The following is a 21,960-nucleotide window of genomic DNA, read 5'->3' as shown; positions in this document are numbered from 1 at the left end:
GCTTCCCACTACCCCTTGGACTTTGTGTCCTTACTCACTCTGCTTCTGCCTCCTTGATGGGCCTCACAGGCATGTTCCTGTCTCAGGGAGTCTGCTTGCTGTTCCCTCTCCCTGGAATGCAATTCCCCTCAGACAAATGTACTGCCTACTTCCTCAGGTCCTCCCTCGGTGACATCTCTGAGAAGAGCTTTCCTTGAGTTTCCTATTTACAACTGCTTCTTTCTCCCCCCACCCCAAGGTCTCCCCAGCCCCCTTGCAGTGACTGGCATCCAAACACTGTACTGAACCACCATTAACACACTGTGTATTTTACCTATTGGTCTGGTCCGCCTACCTTGCTTACCAGAATATGAGCTTGATGAGGGCGACTTTTACTTGAGTTCCTGGGATGCCTGGCACAGAGTAGGTGCTTGCTACGTATTTGTTGAATTAGGCTGAGAGCAGGACGGTTACAAGCACGATTCATACCTGGGCTGTCTATGAATGGGCTCTCCACATAGTACACTCCTGACCTGCTGGGAGGGAGGCAACAGGAGACACCTGGGCAGAGGGAGTGGGAAGAAGCCAACCCGAGGTTTGCAAGGGACCTCATTCTTCAATCCAGTGCCACGAGAAGGTGCTTGAGTGATGCCCTTCCTGTGCCACAAGCTGTGGGGACCCAGACACCATCGATCTTGACGTGACTGTCCAAGGAAGCCCATTAGGACCAGTGGTCCCAGCACTGTCAATGTCATCCAGGGCGACAGGGACTCCTCAGACAAAGAAATTAGGGGAAGTAAAGGGCAAGTTTACATTTTTTTGCCTTCTAAGTGCTACACAACAACAACAATAACACACTCTGCTGGGGTGTTCCAGAAACTCCTTATGTTCCCAGGCTGAGCTCCACCTGTCCCCACAAGGGGTATTTTCTTACATTGGCCTGTTATAACCGGGCTCCATGGTAGCTCACCAGAGCTACTAAAAGAAAACCACAGGGGTTCAGTGCCCCAGGAGTCCTCGGACCGCGAAGGGCAGACTCGGAGCTCGCCTACAGGGGACAGGCAGGAGTGAGGCGGGCTCAGCATCTCGGCGCCTGCGGAGTCTCCAGACGGATGGGCGGAGGAGAAGCGAGCGCGGCAGCATCTCCAGGAGGAGCCGCAGAAGCGTCCGAAGGATGGCAAATGGAACACTGTCCCCTGAGGGGGAGCCCCTGTCACGGAGCGTCTGTCTGCCAGACTCCAAACTCACCCTCATTCTAGCCTCCTGTGAAAATCCTGGCCATGTGCGCGAGACCAGGTGCGGGGCAGAAGGGGAAATGAGGTGACGCGTCATAATAGGAAATCCCGGAGCACCTGACTTCATAAAGTTCTATAAGGCACCAGGGTGCCTTTCAGCTCTGAAATTCTATGAAGGAACTAAAGTCCTTGCAAGGCTGTTTCTAAGAAGCAAAGAAAACCCCGCTGAGCCATGGCACTGTAATTTCTTGAGTTTGCATCAGTCAGTTTCCTTCAGCGAGAGAAAAGGTGACTGGTTTAGGTTACAAAGGCAACATTCCAGATTAAAACCTGCTGGTTGCCATGACAATGAACATCGCCGTTCCTCCCTTTCCTGCAGCATCCCTCTTCCATCTGAGTCAAATCGAAGCTCCCCGTCCTGCCCAGGATTTAGTGCTTCCTCTGCACGAGGACAGCGTATTAGACACACACACAAAATACATACCAAAGGGCTCATGGGAGGTGAACGGCAACCTTCAAAACTGGTACCATCTGTCCTCCTCTGCCAGCGGGGTCCTGTAAACAACTACCAGGAGCAGCCCTGCGGCAGGGTGTGAGAAGCGAGTCTGGGCCGGAAAAGCCGAACTGGTCACCTACCCCTTCTGGTCTAGAGACTTCTTGGAGTGGGCTCTGGATTGGTTCCTCCCGGAAGGGTCCCGGTGAGGCCAGGGCTCCCTGCAGCACTGCCATCCCCAGCCCGAGCTGCTCAAGAGCAGTGCCTGTGTCTGACTGATCTCAGGGCCTGGAGTAGCGCTGGGCACCCAGGGAAGCAGTGGGGACGGCGATGGGGGCTCTGGGATAAGGCAGCCAGCCAGCTGCTCTTTATACTCTGTACTGAGTTTGAGCAGAGCCCGCTTCAAATAGGCCCTGTCTGAGAAACTAGCCAGGGGAGAATTCCAGATCCACGCTCTAGGCTGTGTCACTTCGGGTATCTACAGCGAGCCCTGCTCCTGGTTTCCATCGCGGTGCTCAGGAGCCTTCCCCAGATCCAGGACAAAACAAAGACTAAATCAGAAAGAGCACTGATGTGATTTATCTTCTCAGGACAAAGATCTTTAAAAAATCTCATCAGGTAGCTACATTTCTTGCAGACATGTTTGTTTAAGAAAAGCCATGAAAATTCTGAAAAGCCAGAGGAAGGAAAATAATGCACCTGACAAGTGTCTACACTTGGGGGTCTAGGTCACTGCCCCTTCAGGTGTGGAAGCAGTTTGCCTAGGGGTTAGGGACAAAGGCTCTGGAATGCAGAACAAGCTGGGTTCAGGTCCTACACTTGTCCCGTCTTTGTGGTATGACCCTGCACAAGTCCATTACTGCCCAAGGCTCCATTCTCTGTGGGTAAGCCAAAGAGGGCTGCACCTCATTTCAGGCACTGCAGTAAGGCTGCAGAAACCTCTGGAAAGCCTTCGAAAGCCTTCGTCACAGAGCAGGCAGAACTGCGGACTTAGGCTCGCTCTACCAATATTCTCTCTGTTCGTGCCACTTGATAAAACAAAAAAGAGTTCTCTGTGCCAGTATGTGGTAAACGTTTCCAATTAATATAAAAGCATGACTCAATGACATGTCAATAAATACACTTCTATAAATTGATGTTTTTAATTCAGAAACAAGAGCTTACATTAGACTGGTGGTTTTTCATCTCTTTTAAAGGTCATCTACCACCACCGAGAACCCTGCCAAGGAAAGTACAAATGTAGGGGTGCCTGGGTGGCTCAGTGGGTTAAGCCGCTGCCTTCGGCTCAGGTCATGATCTCAGGGTCCTGGGATCGAGTCCCGCATCAGGCTCTCTGCTCGGCGGGGAGCCTGCTTCCTTCTCTCTCTCTCTGCCTGCCTCTCTGCCTGTTTGTGATCTCTCTCTGTCAAATAAATAAATAAAATCTTTAAAAAAAAAAAAAAAAAAGAAAGTACAAATGTACAAAACCACAGGTCCCAGGTTAAGACACAGAACATTGGCCCTAATTTCATGCATGTTTTTTTAATATTGTGAGGTAACAGAACATTCAAGTAACGGGATTACAAATTAATGTACTTTCTAACTGGAAGTTGATGCTCTAAACTTCTCCTAATGCTGAGTGACATGAGAAAAACAGATAAATTCAGTCACACAAGCCGCATGGGATTGAAGTCATTTTTCATCACTGCTCACACTCACATACTTCAGTACTCCTAAAAACATCCTGATACTACTTATCACTGAAAAGGAATAAAGCATAACACAGGCAACACTGAGGAATCTTAAAAGCATTACGCTAAGTGAAAGAAGCCACACTCGAAAAGGCTACATTCACACCATCTGATTCCATTCATAGTGCCTTCTGGAAAAGACAAGATCATGAGAACAGAAATCAGACCCATGGCTGCTGGGGACAGCACAGTATTGACTGAAAAGGAACAAAAGGGGATTTTCTGAGGTGATGGGAATATTCTGTATCTTATTTGGAATGATAGTTACAAGACTGTGTCAACATATAACCCTACACTTAAAGAGGTTACATCTCAATAAGTAAAATAATGACATACCAACTTTTACAGACCTGAATATTAGAGATGCTAAATTCTTAACAAGGTGCAAAAAACTGCCTGCAGCAAATTCAAAATAACTTTATATTTCCTTTCAGGCAAAATTAAAATGCACACAAACTGAAATACTATTTAGCACCACAGAAAATCTAGCATTCATTATGAAAATTTCCTGTGACGTACATCAAAATGTGGCTTTAGCAGATCACTCTTATAAGTACAAGGACTTGACAAAGCTACTTAAGAACAGATGGTAAAGGTGAAGATACTTCCTCCTCTGCCCCAGCAATGTCACTTCTTGGCAACTTCCCCAGAGAAACTCTCCAATGAGCATACAGACCTCTGAATCAGCCCACCTGTCCATCACTAGGAGAATGGCTACAAACACGCTGGTTTATTCAATATACTGAAATCACATACGGCAATAAAAAAAAAAAGATGGGAATGAAGTATGATAAATTTTTAAAATACCATGCTAGGGGGCACCTGGCTGGCTCAGCTGGAAGAGCATGCAATTCTTGATCTCAGAGTCGTGAGTTCAAGCCCCATGATGGGTGTAAAAATTACCTAAATAAATATTAATAAAAGTTTTAAAATAATTTAAATAAGTTTAAAAGACCCAAACACCTGTCTCACGTTGAGGTCTTTTATCCATTTTGAGTTTATCTTTGTGTACGGTGTAAGAGAATGGTCGAGTTTCAGTCTTCTACATATAGCTGTCCAGTTTTCCCAGCACCATTTATTGAAGAGACTGTCTTTTTTCCACTGTATATTTTTTCCTGTTTTGTCGAAGATTAATTGACCATAGAGTTGAGGGTCCATATCTGGGCTCTCTACTCTGTTCCACTGGTCTATGTGTCTGTTTTTATGCCAGTACCATGCTGTCTTGGTGATCACAGCTTTGTAATAAAGCTTGAAATCAGGTATCGTGATGCCGCCAGCTTTATTTTTGTTTTTCAACATATCCTTAGCAATTCGGGGTCTCTTCTGATTCCATACAAATTTTAGGATTATTTGCTCCAGCTCTTTGAAGAATGCCGGTGGAATTTTGATCGGAATGGCATTAAAAGTATAGATTGCTCTAGGCAGTATAGACATTTTAACAATGTTTATTCTTCCGATCCAAGAGCATGGAATGGTCTTCCATCTATTTGTGTCTTCTTCAATTTCTTTCATGAGTGTTCTGTAGTTCCTCGAGTACAGATCCTTTACCTCTTTGGTTAGGTTTATTCCCAGGTATCTTATGGTTCTTGGCGCTATAGTAAATGGAAACTCGACCATTCTCTTACACCGTACACAAAGATAAACTCAAAATGGATAAAAGACCTCAACGTGAGACAGGAATCCATCAGAATCCTGGAGGAGAGCATAGGCAGTAATCTCTTCGATATCAGCCACAGCAACTTCTTTCAAGATACGTCTCCAAAGGCAAAGGAAACAAAAGCGAAAATAAACTTTTGGGACTTCATCAAAATCAAAAGCTTCTGCACAGCAAAGGAAACAGTCAAAAAAACAAAGAGGCAACCCACGGAATGGGAGAAGATATTTGCAAATGACAGTACAGATAAAAGGTTGATATCCAGGATCTATAATGAACTCCTCAAACTCAACACACACGAAACAGGAAAACATATCAAAAAATGGGCAGAAGATATGAACAGACACTTCTCCAATCAAAACATACAAATGGCTATCAGACACATGAAAAAATGTTCATCATCATTAGCCCTCAGGGAGATTCAAATTAAAACCACATTGAGATATCACCTTACACCAGTTAGAATGGCCAAAATTAACAAAACAGGAAACAACATGTGTTGGAGAGGATGTGGAGAAAGGGGAACCCTCTTACACTGTTGGTGGGAATGCAAGTTGGTGCAGCCTCTTTGGAGAACTGTGTGGAGATTCCTCAAGAAATTAAAAAATAGAGCTTCCCTATGACCCTGCAATTGCACTCCTGGGTATTTACCCCAAAGACACAGATGTCGTGAAAAGAAGGGCCATCTGTACCCCAAAGTTTATAGCAGCAATGGCCACGGTCGCCAAACTATGGAAAGAACCAAGATGCCCTTCAACGGACGAATGGATAAGGAAGATGTGGTCCATATACACTATGGAGTATTATGCCTCCATCAGAAAGGATGAATACCCAACTTTTGTAGCAACATGGACAGGACTGGAAGAGATTATGCTGAGTGAAATAAGTCAAGCAGAGAGAGCCAATTATCATATGGTTTCACTTATTTGTGGAGCATAACAAATAGCATGGAGGACAAGGGGTGTTAGAGAGGAGAAGGGAGTTGGGGTAAATTGGATAGGGAGGTGAACCACGAGAGACTATGGACTCTGAAAAACAATCTGAGGGGGTTGAAGTGGTGGGGGGGTGGGAGGTTGGGATACCAGGTGGTGGGTATTATAGAGGGCACGGATTGCATGGAGCACTGGTGTGGTGAAAAAATAATGAATACTGTTTTTCTAAAAATAAATAAATTGGGAAAAAAAAAAACCCCAAACACCTAAAAGCTTAAATAGATCAAAACAGCATGCTAAAAAAAATAGCAAGTCACAAAAGAGATGCCATTTATATAAATATTTAATACAAAAAAAAAGATATGTTGTTTATAAGTTCATTCAATGTATAAAAGTGTGGAAAGGAATGAAACCCAAATATGTTAGGTTTTGGAGACTCCTGAAGGCATAGGAAGGGAGAAGGCATCCAGAGAGCTGCATCTGGGGCCATTTATTTCTTAAAAACAAGTGGCAGAAATCTGACGCAAACATGGCAAAATGTTGCCATCTGTTAATCTAGGACGTAGGTATGTGGGTATCATATTTTTCAAAATGTTTTTTCCATGTCTGACGCATTTAGTAATTAAAAATAAATGTCTACTGTTTAACTAGAACTATGCAGTTAATGATTTGATATGGATTTTCCGCATGCTCAGAACATCCTCCCATCTGCGAATATGGTTTACTTTCTAAATATGGTGTAAGTTGCAGTTTCTGATGGACCATTTCATTACCTTATAAGCTCGGAATCTGATGTCACTGCAGTTACTTCCAGAGAACATTAACTTCAACCTTAATTAAACCAAAGCAAGCATAAACTTCAGAAAATTAAAATACACTGAGAATTTAATAAGCTAGCGGCCCTAGAAAAACATCCAGTCTCTCTTTAGGTTATTGTGTAGATAAACTAAGGAGCAATTATTTAATTTTTTTTCTTTTTTGAAGATTTATTTATCTGAAGGGGGAGGGAGGTTCAGAGGGAGAAAGAGAGAGAGAGGGACAGAGAGAATCAGACTCCCCTCTGAGCGCAGAGCTGGACATGAACACAGTGCTCTTTCTCAGGGTCCTGATGAGATCAGACCTGAGCAGATCAGATCTGAGCAGAAACCAAGAGTCGGAAGCTTTAACTGACTGCACCAGCCAGGAGCCCTGGGAGCAGTTATTGCAAAGAATCATTTACTAACAACACAAATGTGATTTTAGAAATGTTCCTAGTATCAGAAAACAGAAAATAATCTTCCTATATGGATTTAGTGTCTCTTTCAACAGTATATGCATTATTCTTATTTAGCAAATCTGTTACCATTAAAATTACCCCCTATGTGCAACAGATTGTTTCAAAAAGGCAGGCTGAGGAGGCAGGAACATTTAAAGATAGCCACAGAAACACCAAACTGCATCATTTCCTATCTGCCCAAAGAAATAAAAGCTCTAAACAAGGCTTGTTGGAACGGTGGGCTCAGTTTACAAAACTGTCCCTCAAACAGCAACGAGGCTGAAATTTTAACTCTAAGTCTTGCTTTAAAAATAAATTAGGAGCACCCGTCTGGATCAGTCTGGGAAGCATGCAGCTCTTCATCTGAGGGTGGTTGAGTTCGAGCCCCCCACTGCGTGGAGAGTTTACTTAATAAACAAACAAAATTTTTTAATAAATAAGAGCTTAATTTGAGCCCTAAGGATGTAAAAAAACTGTCTTGCCATCAGATCATCTGAAGTGGCCGGAGTGCCAGTCAAATATCTCAATGGTAGAATTTAATACGCTCCCACTCACCCAAACAGGGGAGCATTTCCGAGGGCTGGAAACGTAACGATTGGGGGTTAAGAGCCCTCGTGGCTCCCTGGTGGTAAGAGGACAAGAATGAAAAAAAGACGACTCTTGCTTTACTTGTGGTGCCTGCTTACCCAACACACGCCAGTTCACCGAACAGCTTCAACTGCTCCGCACAGGACATAACCTTCATCCAGCAACGACTACTTGATAGTTGCTGAAGTCAGGAGGTTTTTACAAGCATGAGGCCTTTCTCAAATGAAAGCACACATAATAAAAGCACATTCATTCCACCTTTCGGATGCTCTTGGGTCAGGTTACGAAATGTTAAGTGTTAGTTTCTGGACACAGGCAACAGTTTTAACCTCCGTCTGTGTCAAATGCAAAGATTACAAGGCAGGTGAGCCTCTCAGTAATTAACACACGTTAATAACAACCCCCTTTGCAGGCCACAGGGGTAACTTACAAATAGGGATAATCAAGCCAAATAGAGAAACAGCTTATAACCTACAAATACAAAATCTGTTGTATTCACTATCCTAACGTGAGTGACAAATCAACATCAGTGTCCTAGTAGGAGGACAGCACAGGGCACTAAACATGTTTCCTAAGCGAGAGGAGGGCAAGCTTGAAAGAGGGCTCTGCCCAGCAGAGCACAGACAGGTGAGTCCCTTCTCTTCCACCTCCCTAGCTGGGACGGTGGACAACAGGTGATCAAGACAGCAAAGCCCGAGTAGGAAGCAACAGTACACATTCTTCCGTCCTTCCGCAAACATGTGGAAGGTCAGGATTCTATGTTAAATAGAACTTGTTGAAAGGCAACATCTATTCAAAAGAGAGAACTGAAAGCACATTTTTTTAAAAAAACAATGAACTTCACCCTCTCTTCCCCTCTACCTTTTAGCCTTTTTTTACTGTAAGGGACACTGGAATCATGCCTACTTGAAAGTTTATAAACGCATGAGCTAGAGTTCTCAAAATGTTCACTTCAAATCCCGGTTTGAGGGGCGAGGTGGGTATCAATCCAGAAAAAAATGTACCAAAAACATAACCTCTGATTCAATAGTTAAAAAAAAAATTTTTTTTAAACCCAGACAAAAATTAGAAATTTATAAAACTACAGATGTAGACAGCAGTATATTTTTAGAGGCAGCTGGCAATGCGAAAATTGGTACAGGTATAACTGTCATTCTTGTGTAGACATCTAAAGGGGAACCAAATTCTAAACAGGCCAAAGATTGGGGCACGTGGGTAGTTCAGTCAGTATAGCATGAGACTCTTGATCTTAGGGTCATGAGTTCAAGCCCCATGCTGGTGGTAGGGTTTACTTAAATTATATAAAAATGGGCCAAAGATAAAATTTATTAAATCATAAAATGTATTAGAAGAACATGCTGTTTGGGTGTTTAAAAGAATCTCAAAGATTCATTATAAAGAGGGGCGCCTGGGTGGCTCAGTGGGTTAAGCTGCTGCCTTCAGCTCAGGTCATGATCTCAAGTTCCTGGGATCGAGTCCCGCATCGGGCTCTCTGCTCAGCAGGGAGCCTGCTTCCTCCTCTCTCTCTGCCTGCCTCTCTGCCTACTTGTGATCTCTCTCTGTCAAATAAATAAATAAAATCTTTAAAAAAAAAAATTCACTATAAGAATGACACAAATCCTATAAGCCCTAAAATTTTTAAATTTCTTCATGGCAAGGTCTGGTTACTATTTATTCAGTGTTTGCCACACACTAGGCTCCATACTCAGCACACCCAGCTAATCATTAAAGCATGTAGCAGGCAGACTGCTAAGATGGTTCCCAAGTTTCCTACCCGCTGGTGTATATACCCTGTATGATAGCCTCCCCTTGTGCGTGAGCAAGACTTCTGAACGCGACAGGGTTTCACGCCCGTGATTAGGTTATGTTATATAGCAAAGATGAAAATATTTTGCAGATATAATTAAGGTTCCTAATCAGTTGACTTGGGCTGATCTGGGCGTGCCAAGCCCGATCAGGTAAACCCTTTATGAGAGGATCTCGAGGAAGAGACAAAATGCAAGAGTTGGGGCTCTCTCAAACTACATTATGAGAGAGCCAAGCAGCAAGGAATAGTGGGCAGCTTCTGGGGCTGAGGGGCTCAGCCTTAGAGCTGCAAGGATCATAATAAACAACCAGTGACTTCAGAAAGGGATTCCAAGTCTCAGACTAGACTGCAGTCCTAGCTGACACCTTGCTTTTACTTAGGCTAATGAAATTCTGAGTGGAGGACTGTTTGCACACAGTCAACAGTGAACCAGACTCCACCATGAAGAATGCAGCAAGTAACCTACACTGGGATCCCTAGCCCATGGAAACCATGAGATGAGAAACAGGGGTGTTTTGGTGCTAACCTATGGCAATTTCCCACATGACAGTAGAAAATACAGTCGGGAATGAGGAACTGGAGAAAATGTACATGCAAAACAACTTATTCAATCAGCACAAAACTTCTACAAAACAACTTAAAAGATTAATAACCCACTAGATAAATGGCCAGAATATATTAACAGTCACAACGCACATGTTTTGTGAACATGAGGATCAACCTTTTGCACTTTTGTTACATAAGATGTAACCACTGGGAGAATCCGGGGGAGGGATACACAGACATCTCCAAACTATGTTTTGTAACTTCTTGGGGGTCTGAGATTATTTCAAAACAAAGACTTTGATTATTTCAAAACAAAGGCTTTAAAATATGATTAACCTCATTTGTATCATAAGTATTTATTAAAATGAGCTACCAGTTTTCACTTATCAGATTGGCAAGGATCAAAAAGTTTTGTGATAGTGTCAGAAAGACACGAGTCGAGGCCTGTTCACACATGGATAGTTATAAACACGCACTTGGTTTATATATATTCACTGCTGCGTCCCTACCTCCCAGGGTTGGACAGAGTAGGTATAATTTACATTGGCCACATTGTAACTTGAAATACACTCTTTGCAGAGCGATTGCACTTTTAAGGATTTAGCCCACTAACATATTCTTCCCACGTGCAAAAAGAAGCCTGTCCAAGGACAGTCGTTGAAGTGCCCGTAAAACCAAACCCTAGAAGCAATAATGTGTCCTTTCATAATAATTACATGGTGGAATACCCATAAACTGGAATCCTGGACAGCAATTTTAAAATAAACTAGATTAATCTGCATTGGTAGGACTCAAGCATGGAATAGGTTTTTCCAGCTTCTCAAGATGGTACAATTTTACAACGTACCCACATTCACTCATTCTGATGGTTTTCACAAAGCCCCAACCATGTACCAGGATCCACGTGTAGATGAACAAAGACAGCCATCCCCCCCCCAACCCCCCATGTCAAAGGAGGGAGCAGGTGCCCACAGGCACAGAGAGGAGCCGGGGATCTACTAAGGAAGCCAGAGTTCGAAGGCTGAGGGTGGGTGGGAGACAAAGGTCAGATGAGAAACCCTGGGTGTCAGAGGGAGAAATTGGGATCCTGTCTTCTGGAAGGATGAAGGATTTAAAGCACGATATTCATAAGACATCTTGCGAAGCACACAGTTACTGTTGAGAGAGAAGAGAAGAGAAGGAGTGGTCCAGTTAAAGAAGTTCACGATCTGGAGACCGTCTCCAACTTCCTTAGAGGTGTCTCGAAGTATCTCAAGCTGAGTGCCTGTGGTAAGCTGAGTCACTTTGACACACCCTTTCAGCTCATGCCTGAAGACGTGCTAATGCCCATAAAAACACGAGGTCTGCGTGAAGTCCTCCTCAACCCTGCCATCTTGTGGGATGGATTCAAAGGAGATACTGCAGATGCTGTCTTCAGCTGGAGAAATACTTGTAAGGAGCCTTCTCAAGCACTTGGACAGGCTTCACTCCGCCATGTTCCCGACGAGCTCTACACCCAACAGTGAAGAGTTGAATCAAAGCAGCAAACCATTAAGCTCCATTTCTTCGATCTTCCTCTCAGCCTTCTGTGCTTTTAATGGTTGAAGCTTTCAAGCACTTCGCCTGATGCCAATACACAGCCCTAACAGCTCTTGCTGAATGGGCCTCGGATTTTCAGATAAATTAGAATCTATGCCAACGAGAGATTCAGTCTCAAATAGAGGCCACCTGCTCCAATTAGTGAGATTAAAATAGTACACCACTGACTGTCTGAAACCGAGTTCCACGCCTTCTGGATTATCACAGTCTCTTCACAAAGATGGTAAAAAGGGACCATTGGCCCCAACGCATGGTTGCACATACTGGAGTAAACGTGTTGAGGTGCTAAAGCGTAGCTTTCACCGAGGGCATACTTTATTTTTGGACAAGCACCAATCTCAAGTTTCTGTGGAAGGCTGCAGCTCAAGTTACCATTTAATTTCCTTACAACAAGCCTACATACACATCTTAATTAAATTCAAGTTTACTTCAGAACACAGAGCTGAAATTTCTTTTCCACCCACCTTCTGTCTCTGCCTGAAATTCCCGGAGTCCTTACTTTCTGGAGTTGCACTTTAGCCCAAGGCTTTCCACGGCCTCGGTTTCTCTCAGGTCATCAGAAGACAGGAGATCTGGCTCGGAACACATACAATTCCCCCTTTTCCCAACTTCTTCCAAGTAGTCCCACCCGGACAAGGCTGCCTTCAAATCACCAGAGTGGGCTTCTGTTCATCTCCACACACTCAAATTTTCATAATCCATGAAGAAAAATATTTCCAAGCATCTTCTAAGTCGTGGGTCTAAAAGAAGTATTTCTAAAAAGATGAGAGATGATACAATACAAACACCCAGTGTTTTCCAAAACGATTCTGGATTATTTTTGGTGACATACAGCGAAAGCAGTAACACAGAATCACCGCCAGCCAACGAGTCCCTTGAAAACCACCCGCGAGGCCATCCAGGTGACTCTCGGGAAAGTCTCTATTCGGAGCTAACAGCTCTACTGATTTCTAGCAAGGGCTCCTCTTCGCCATCTCGTACTGTAAGCCCTCAGGGGCTCAGCCAATATTAACTACAAGAGGAACATCAGTACTTTAAAAATAAATTTAAGTTTGAAGGAGTGAATGGCTTTGGAAATATTAAGTAGATCGTTGTACAGGTGCGAGGAAGCTGTGCGTAGGTGTGGGAATGACTGGAGTTTGGGGAACTCTGGGGCGCACGAGTGACTCAACATCAGAACAATGGGTTTCCTCACACCACTTCTCACACCTGTTCACAGGGCAGGTCGGTGGAGAAGTGGACGATCAAGTCTGACTCCAGAGTCCACACTCTTAACCCTTCATCGTCTTCAAATCCAGAAGAAAACTGAGAAAGTGATGCGGGGGATAGAGAGGCAACGGTGGTTGAGAAGGGAAGCCAGGGGATGTGGTGGGTAAGCCAAGGAAGGGGGCCCTGAGGGCTTCCCAGGCACCTGGTTTGGGAACATGTTGGACAGGGCAAGTATTCCAGGCTCCAAGCTGGGGGTGGGAGGGAATCTGAGAGAATGAACAAAGTCCAGAATATGGACTTTGAGATACCCTTTATTATGTGCTAAAGCCACCTGACTCCCGGGCCATGGAAGGCAGAATTCAGTTTCCCCCAGGGAGACCCTTTACTGGGGACTGGCACTGAACATGCCAGTGGACCCTATCCCCGTCCTCCCACTACCCTTGGGGCAGACGATTGTTTGCATGGCTAAGAACTAGATGATGTTTCTGGTGTGTTGCTTGAAAATTACATATGCAGAAAACACTTGGTGCTGGAAGATGCCCTCAATGAGAGTCTCACAGGAATGGAAAGATTCGGAGGCAACAAACACCAGGTTTGAATTCTAAGTTCGTGTGTGTGTGTGTAATGCACTCCATGACTTCTGTATCTGGCACATAGTTTGCCCAATATCCTATCCCAACCGGTAGAAGGTAAAGACAAAGATGAACTCATTTTGCAAAACTTTATTCTGGGGGGAAAAATACCAACAATAAAATCAGACTTACTTGTGGCAACAGAGCTCCTGTAGCTAAGCAGTCTGATACAGGAAATGTCTCCCCCCCTTCCCACCTAGTCCCATCAAAAATCTGCCAACAAACTCAAAAGGATGATGGCCCAACACTAAATCACTCAAACTCGTTTTTTTCCCCACCTAGAAAACTCACAAAATTTAAAATCTGTCCATCGATTCTCTATTGCAAATAACTTCAAAATTCTCATTCTACTTAAATTCTGATATATGTATTCCAGTCTACGGCCATACCACCCTGAATGCACCCGATCTCGTCTGATATATGTGTTCCATATAACTTAGCAATTAGCTTGGTATCTGAAAATATTTTAAGACTATTTTCTGTTAAGGAATTCTCTTTTTCAAAAGGAGCTGGCGTAATGGTTAGTCCTGGCCAGGCAGTATTAGTTAGCTCATTTCACTGGTTACAGCCTGGCTGGATGTCACTCTTCTACAGATGGGATGGTCTGGAGTTATGTCTACATTCCCGTTTCAGTTCTAACGTGCTAAAATCCTTGAATCTACTTTCCAGCACTCTGCCCCACATATTGAGAAGCACATGTCCTCAGTCCAGGGAAGCTGAGGTCCTACTGGGAGATCTGCTATGGCCAGACTGTGACTTGACTGTCACAAGGAAGAACCAGCCTTGTTGTGTCTTTCAAGTGTTCATGCTCTGGAGACCAAATACCAGGCTGGAAGATGGTTCTTTACTGAGGTTCTTAAATCATGAGCTTATTCAACAGCCTTTAAGACTTCTTCAAATTTAGTGGCAACAATCTTGTATCGTAGGCGTTATAAAAACTTCGTAAATCATCACTCTAAGCCATTCATTCATCAAAGGTTTCCTGGGCACATAAGATGATATACAAAGGACTGGCAAGGCTCTGTATGGGAAGAATCCCGAACCCACAGTGTGGCCAGGCACCCCGCAGAAGCCGACCACACCCGTGCTCCAGCCCCCAAAGGGTTTCCGAAAGACTGAGCTGCTCTCCAGGATTCATTTCAGACGTAGAAGCCAGAGAAGTGGGTAAAAGGCAAGTTCTGCAATTAGATCCGGGTTCACCAGATCCTAATAGCCACAGGACCTTGGGCAAATAAACTGCCTGGGCCTCAACTTCCTCATCTGTAAAAATCCAGCTGCAAATAGGATATGATGAGGATTAAGGAGATCATGCATCTGAAGAGCTTAGTATTGTGCCTGGGGTACAGTAAGGAATTAGCACGTTGACTATTAAGACTGTTTCTGCATTCTTCTTTTAGTCTATGTTCTGTTTGCCTCCTTATGGAGGAATAATCAAAAGATAAGCTGTTCTTCTTCAAGCAGCAACCCCTTCTCCCCAAGTCAGTGGAAGCAGTTGGATCAGCTTCAGATCATACATCCTGGCACTCCTTTTCCAAGGCATGTAAAGTCCTTGTTCTGATTCACAGTATAGTGATTCATGGTTCTCTCCCTTCTCTGTCAACCAGCCCCCTCCACTGAAAACATAAAAAAAACACAAAGAAACAGCAAGGCTGAAAGCTGCAGCCTGTCCCAAGTCAAGACATGGGCAATTTCCATCCAGAAAGATCAGGATGATTTCTGACCTTAAGAGCAGCCCTGGAAATTCAGGCCCTGGGACTGACGTGAAACACATCTTAGATCCAACTTGGTAGCAGCTGTCTTGGTATTCAGCCCGGATGTGACAAGCGGGTGTGCTGGCAGTTTGTTCTCCTCTGAAGGGAGAGCCAGTGAGCCTGTGGCAAAGCACAGCTCAAAATACACACACCCCATCAATTCATCCAGCCACAATTTAAGAAAAATCAGACTAGAGACACTCATCATTATTCACCGCGCTTTTAATGAACTCCTTCCTCTAAAACCGATCACTGATCAGAAGTGTACTCACACAGCCCTCCAGCAGATCAGGGGCCCCCAGGACAGAAGTCTGTGCCCACTCACTCTTGTGCTTGCCCTGGAAGTGAGCAGGTGATCATGAACTTATTACATCACTGCCCAGCCATTTCCACTCCGAGAAGGGCTATGACATCCTCTTCCCCTCGACTGCTGTTGGCCATTAATCGTCATGTAATTCAAGGTCTATTTCCAAACCACAGAACACCTAATGATGAACTACAGGTAGCCACTATGCCCAACACAGGTTTTACTTCAGATGTTAGAGACCTCTGTACTTATTACCATTTCCTCCTATAAAATAGGAGGGGAGTTCCTGGGCCACAAGTGTAAATAAAGCACAATCACCAGATATTAAGCTTCCAGAGACAGCAGGATGCCTGCTGCATTCACCGTTACACTCCTGAAGCCTAAGGTAGCCGCTAGCTTACGGGAAGGTGCTCAGCAAGTATTCGCTGAATGAATGAAACCTCTTGTTCTCAAAGTGCCAGTGTCTACAGTTTATAAACATGTAAGTGACAAATGCAAATACTGTTTAGTCAATGTGATAAGGAACATATGACAGAAGAGGGACAAAATGCTAAAAATGCCCCAAAAAAGTCTATTCTGTTCACAAAATTAGCAGACTACCCATTCTCAAGCTTATGACCACTTCCTATAGGGTGGTAACAAAAACAGCTACCATCTACTGAGTTCTTCCTGGGTACCTGCCATTTTACAGATGTTACTGCATTTACTCCTTATAACAGCCCTGGGGTGTAGAAGAGGACACTGAGACTCAGAATGATTATAGAGTCCATGGGGGCACTGGTGCAGGATGTCTTGGAGGCTAGCGTAATGAAAGTGGCTCCCTAGGCAGAATATTCCAGTCCTTGTGGGCAGGATGGATAGGGTTGACGAAATTGGAGAGCAATGAGAAAGCTAGTTACCCTGATCAATTCCGGAGGGTCATAAGTGGCTAAAATAAGGTAGGAGATGACTGGGGGCCAAAGGGAAGAAGGAACCAATTCCAGAGAAAAGCCCAAGAGAGACCCAGTGGAATGGCCGACAGATGAGAGATGGGAAGAAGGTAAATGCTCAGGATGACTAGTGATTCCGATTAGCAGTGGTACCCACAGAATAAGAAAAAAAGTATTCACCTTACCCAGGGAAAAAAATATCTAACCTCGAGTGTACACAACTGTTTTTTGGTTTTGGGGTTTTTTTTGTTTTTTTTTTTAAGCAAATGCTCTCTTCTTGAAGACTCATGATCTCTCCCAGAAGTAGAGACTATTATCACTTCTGTTACAGACAGGGAACTGGCGGCTCAGAGAGTTAGAGCTTGGCTAGTGCTCCCTCGGCTAGGAAATGGGAAGGGCCAGAATACGATCCAAGTCACTTGATGCAAGAGCCCCAGCTGCTGACCACTATCCACAAGTGGCTGAAGGTGCCATTCTAGAACATTTAAAATTAGAACAGAAATTCAATTCACACATAATTAATAAAAAACAGTTAATATATAGGAAGTGGACTGCCTGCAGGCTTTAAAGTAGGATTCAAACTCTGCGTGCTTTTCCTTGTAAAGTCGGGCATATTATTCTGTGTGTCGAGTTAACATGCACCTTTTCTGAGTTTTACCCTGCTGAAGTTTAAAAATGTGAATGATCCTGACTTGTCAACTTAGAGATAATCACAGAATTCATTAGTTATATTACATTTTCACCAAGGGGAGGAAATCTAGGTTAATCCACCTGGCTATAAAAATAGACTCCTGCAACGTTAAAATAGTACACTGCCTCATTATTATTCTAGTCTCAAAGGCTTAGCCAAAATCAGCAAAAGACATGTGTATTTTTCCTGTTATCACAACCAGGTATCAATTTTGAACTTAAAAAATGACCATTCAGTAACCAAGAACTTGACCTCTTTGGAGTCTCAGCCCCTTCCTTTGAGGAAACTGTGTGTCTCTGAAAGGTGAACTCAACTCATCCAATGCATCTTTAGTTCTCATCAGAGTATTTTTAGGTGAGCCCACAAGAGGGTCCTTTTACAATCCTATACTAGATGGTCTATTGCCAAAGGGACAGTGACATCAAGAAATTAAACCCTAGGGGCGTCTGGGTGGCTCAGTGGGTTAAAGCCTCTGCCTTCGGCTTGGGTCATGATCCCAGGATCCTGGGATCAAGCCCCACATCAGGCTCCCTGCTCAGAAGGGAGCCTATGTGCTCCTTTCTCTCTCTCTCTCTGCCTGCCTCTGCCTACTTGTGATCTCTGTCAAATAAATAAATAAAATCTTAAAAAAAAAAAAGAAAGAAATTAAACCCTAATACTGCCTGATGTTCTCCTTCTACATCACATGTTTTCTCAGTGTAGAAAAAAAACACATCTTTATAGCTAAATCTAAAACAGTTCCACAAAGCAGGAGGTAGAATCATCTGAAAGGAGAAATACTTTCTGCACAGGAAAAATTGTTGGTAGTTTCCCTTCATTACAGCACAGAAGGGAAGCCTCAAGGACAGACTCAAAATTACATCGGCCTCCCTCGAGGAAAGTCATGAGTTTACAAAATTTCCTCGTTTCATTCCCTGCCATCTGAACAGTAAAACCCTAAAAGCAGACAGTCAAGAAGTGTAAAGAGGGAACTCAGCATTGCTGCTAGAAAACATGTTGTCACTCTCCACTGAAGTTCTACTACACCTTGGATCTGAGATTATCTAGTCCTCCTGAGATTGCATTTGCCCAATAAGCCAACTTAGAATAATCAGTACATACAGTGGCTAACCTGGGTTTAAAACACAGTCTATTTTTAAAAATCAGGTGTCTCGGGGCACATGGGCAGCTCAGTTAGCGTCCAACTCTTGATTTCAGCTCAGGTCATGATCCCAGGTGGTGAGACCCGGCCCCAGGTCGGGCTCCACGATGGATGTGAAACCTGCTTAAGGTGCTCTCTCTCTCCATCTCCCCCCCCTCCCCAAAATCAGGTATTTCAATGCCTCAAGAAAACAAGGTAGTATGTGTAAAATCGTCAGTAGAATTTTAAAGAAAATAAACAACTCCCTTCACATAAGACTATGGTACATTAACAGAAAAGGGAGGTGCAGAAATGGAACATCGGGTGAACCAGCAGAGACAAACTAAAGCTACAGATAAATTACGTGTTTGCTTTGCCACTTGCCACCCAGGTACCTTAAGTATGAACTCTATCACTACCATTTCATAGATTATGAAGACTGACTTCTGCAAAGTTCTGTGAGACTCGCCAAATCACTTAAATGAGCTCACAGTGAGCCACCCGTCCCTCAAAGATTACTAATCCTGTTTACACAAAGATTATCACAGTTATGACAAGAGAAACCAAGCTTCCACACTTTTTTCAAGTCTGAAATTTCTTGTCAACGGCAACATTAATAGACTCCACCAATTACAAATGCGTTAGAAAACAAGCTTCACCTTGCTTCCTCCTTAACTCTGTGCTAACCAGCAGTCATCCTTCCCCAAATTTCTAACTGCAGGTAACCAAAGATCTTTCACCAGTGCTTTCTTCCAAGAGTTTATGGTTATTTTCATAACAAACTGTTATGAAACTTCTAAAGAAAATGGAAAACTTATGGTGAGCATTCTATAATGTACATATTTGTGGAATCACTATTCTGCACACTTGACACTAAAGATAACATTGTGGGTCAACGATAGGTCATTTTTAAAAAGTGTGAAAAAGAATTCTTTCCGGGAGTAGGGGAGAGTGGAGGGGATGCGGTAACCTCCACCAAATAAGTTTAATCTGTAAAAATTTAAACCACTCCGTTAACTCAGTTAACAGATACTGAAGGAAAAAGGGAAACAGGGCCTAGTTACTTCACCTCTGGGATAATTGATTAGTTCTCCAAATTATGATTAAACTCCCGAATGCCGCACTAGGCTGCATTTGTCCCTCGTGCCACTTTTCCCATTCAGTGGCCTCTGGATCTTGGGAGATGGCAGACCAGAATTCTCGCAAAACCCTAGCTGTGAACTTTACACCGGGAGGGTGACACGCAAATGCTGAGCTCTCCAACAAGTGAGTGGTTAGCAAAGAACTCCTTCAGGTAGCTTTGCCAGACAAGTGTCAGGCGGAGGACGTGCTGTTTGGCAAAGGCGCTTCAGTCGGCCAAGGGACTCAAGAGCGCAGAAGGCAAAGGGACCCCCAAGCCGGCGGGGGCCTCCGCTCCCGGGAGGGACCGGCGCCCAGGCTGCGGCCTCCTGTCTTCATTTTGAAGCACTACAGGGCTCGACTCTGCTGCTTGCTCTGAGGAGCTATTTTCGCCCACAGCCAAAATCAGCAACAGCAAATTACACTGCAAACAATGGAGAGGGCGCCGGCTCGGCACGGCTGGGAACTCCCGGGCTGCAAGCGCGAAGGCTGACTTTTCGCTCGGGCAGAGCCCGGGCAGCCGCCGCGCGACACCGGGAAGCCGGTGCGCCGCCGCCCCGCGCTCGAAAGCCCGAGGGCTGGGGAGGCGCGGGCAGCACGGGAGGTCGGGAGGGCGAGCGTGCCGTCCCACCCGGGCCGCGGCCGGCGGGCTTCCCTCGCGTTCCGGTACCGCGCGGCGGGCGCTCCCTGGCGGAGGGTGGCGGAGCGCGGGCCGTCGGGGACACCGGGCGCGCGGGTCCGGCGGGCGCGCCGCGAGCCGGCGGCGGCGGAGGGCGGGGTCCGGCGGGCCGGGCTCCGCTCGGCCCCCACCCCCGACCTGGGCTCCGGCGCCCCCCATTCCCAGCCCCCGCGGCGCGGACCGGTGGCAGCCGGGGAGGGAGGGAGGCAGGCGGCGAGAGGCGGGGAGCGAGAGTTGGCGAACACCGGAGCCAAAGCCCCCCCGGCCTCGCCCCTCGGCCCGGCGCCCCACCGCCGCCCCGCCCGCGCCTCTCACCCGGCTCTTGCAGCGGTGGTGCCGGCCCGGGTCGGAGTAGGTCCGGTCCACGGTGAGCGCCGTGTCGCTGCCCGGCATGTCGGCGCTCGCACCGGCAACTTTCCCGTCTCCTCCGGCCGCCGCGCCGCGAGCAGCCGACCGTGCTCAGGCTCGCTCTGGGAGCCGCGGCCGAGGGGGCGGCGCGGGCTGCTGCAGCTGTTGCCGACACCCGCGCTGCTGCCCTGCGCCGCCGCCGCCGCCGTTGCTGGGGGTGGGGGTGGGGACCGGGGTGGGGGAGGCGGGGCAGGGACGCCAGAATCTCCTCCCCCTTCCCCTCTCCCCGCCTCTCCGTGCCCGCCCCCGCGCCGGGGCCCAAGACCCTGCCCCAGGTGCAACTTCTCTCCCTCCCTCCCTTGCTGAAACTTGAATCCGCACTCTCCCACGCTGGCTTCGTTTTCCTCAAAATTTGACTGACATCTACTGTATTTGTGAACTTATTTGTATGTTTATGATATAAGATGAATTTTTGGCAAGGTGTTGGGGCTTGCCTTAAATGCTTTCTTTTATGCTATTTTGTTTATTCAACATGCACTTCTTGGGCATCCACTATGGGCCACACCCTGGGGCGGGGACCAGAGTTTTTTTGGTTTTTGTTTGTTTTAAAGCCCGTGTTTTTCTTACGATCCTGCTGAGCACAGAGCCCATTTCCATCTAAACAAAGGTCTATGGAGTTATGTATTTAAATTTTGTATATCTGACTCACTTTTACATGATTCCTACTTGGAAGTCAATATATATTGTTCTATTTTAGAATTCTCTATTTCCAATGAACAGTCCCTGCCCACAAGTAATCTGGGATCTAGGGGCTCAGTGGGTTGAGCATGTCCGACTGAGGTCATGATCTCAGGGTTGTGAGATCAAGCCCCCCACTGGGGCTACAGACTAGGTGTGGAGCCTGTTTAGGATTCTCTCCCTTTCCCTCTGCTCCTCCTATCCTCCCCACTCCCACCTCAAAAAAAATTTTTTTGTATTCTACAAAACAAAGGACTGGTGAACGATTAAATATGGTACCTGAGCCAAAATTCAGAACACCTCATCTGGTTATGAAGGGTGTACTAGTGGGATACCGAGTTAAAATACTGTTGTTGAAAAAAAAATACTGTAGTTGCAGCTGCTCCAAAAAGAACTGGAGTTAGAGGGCCAGGTAACAAGCCTAGAAGGAAGGGAGCATATGATTCTCCTCTTCAAAAGGGGGCGTGGGTCCTCGCAGGCAGAAGAAAAATACTGAGCATAAAACCAAAGGTCCTTTTCCGGTTTCCGAAAACTTCTCGGCACCAGTTTAGAGGGTGTCTTCAGGAACAGGAGGACACGAGAGGAAAAGTAGGTGGAGACCACGTGCTGCCTGGCTCTGCTTTCCGGAAGAGGGAGTTCA

General features: G+C 45.4%; 1 protein-coding gene across 1 annotated transcript in view; it reads right to left on the bottom strand.

Moving 5' to 3' along the window:
* The window catches only part of TMCC3 (transmembrane and coiled-coil domain family 3), a 71,162-nt gene extending 50,482 nt beyond the window's left edge, over window positions 1–20,680 (bottom strand). Inside the window, exon 1 of the mRNA XM_044229262.1 lies at window positions 20,550–20,680. Coding sequence (XP_044085197.1) covers window positions 20,550–20,627 — 78 coding nt within the window. The 5' untranslated portion in view covers window positions 20,628–20,680. The remainder of the gene's footprint in view (window positions 1–20,549) is intronic.
* Window positions 20,681–21,960: the final 1,280 nt, after the last annotated feature.

The sequence above is a fragment of the Neovison vison genome, chromosome 12 (assembly GCF_020171115.1).
Source record: "Neovison vison isolate M4711 chromosome 12, ASM_NN_V1, whole genome shotgun sequence".
Taxonomy (NCBI): Eukaryota; Metazoa; Chordata; class Mammalia; order Carnivora; family Mustelidae; genus Neogale; species Neogale vison.
The sequence above is the reverse complement of the archived record's forward strand: the minus strand, read 5'-3'. Positions and strand labels throughout refer to the sequence as shown.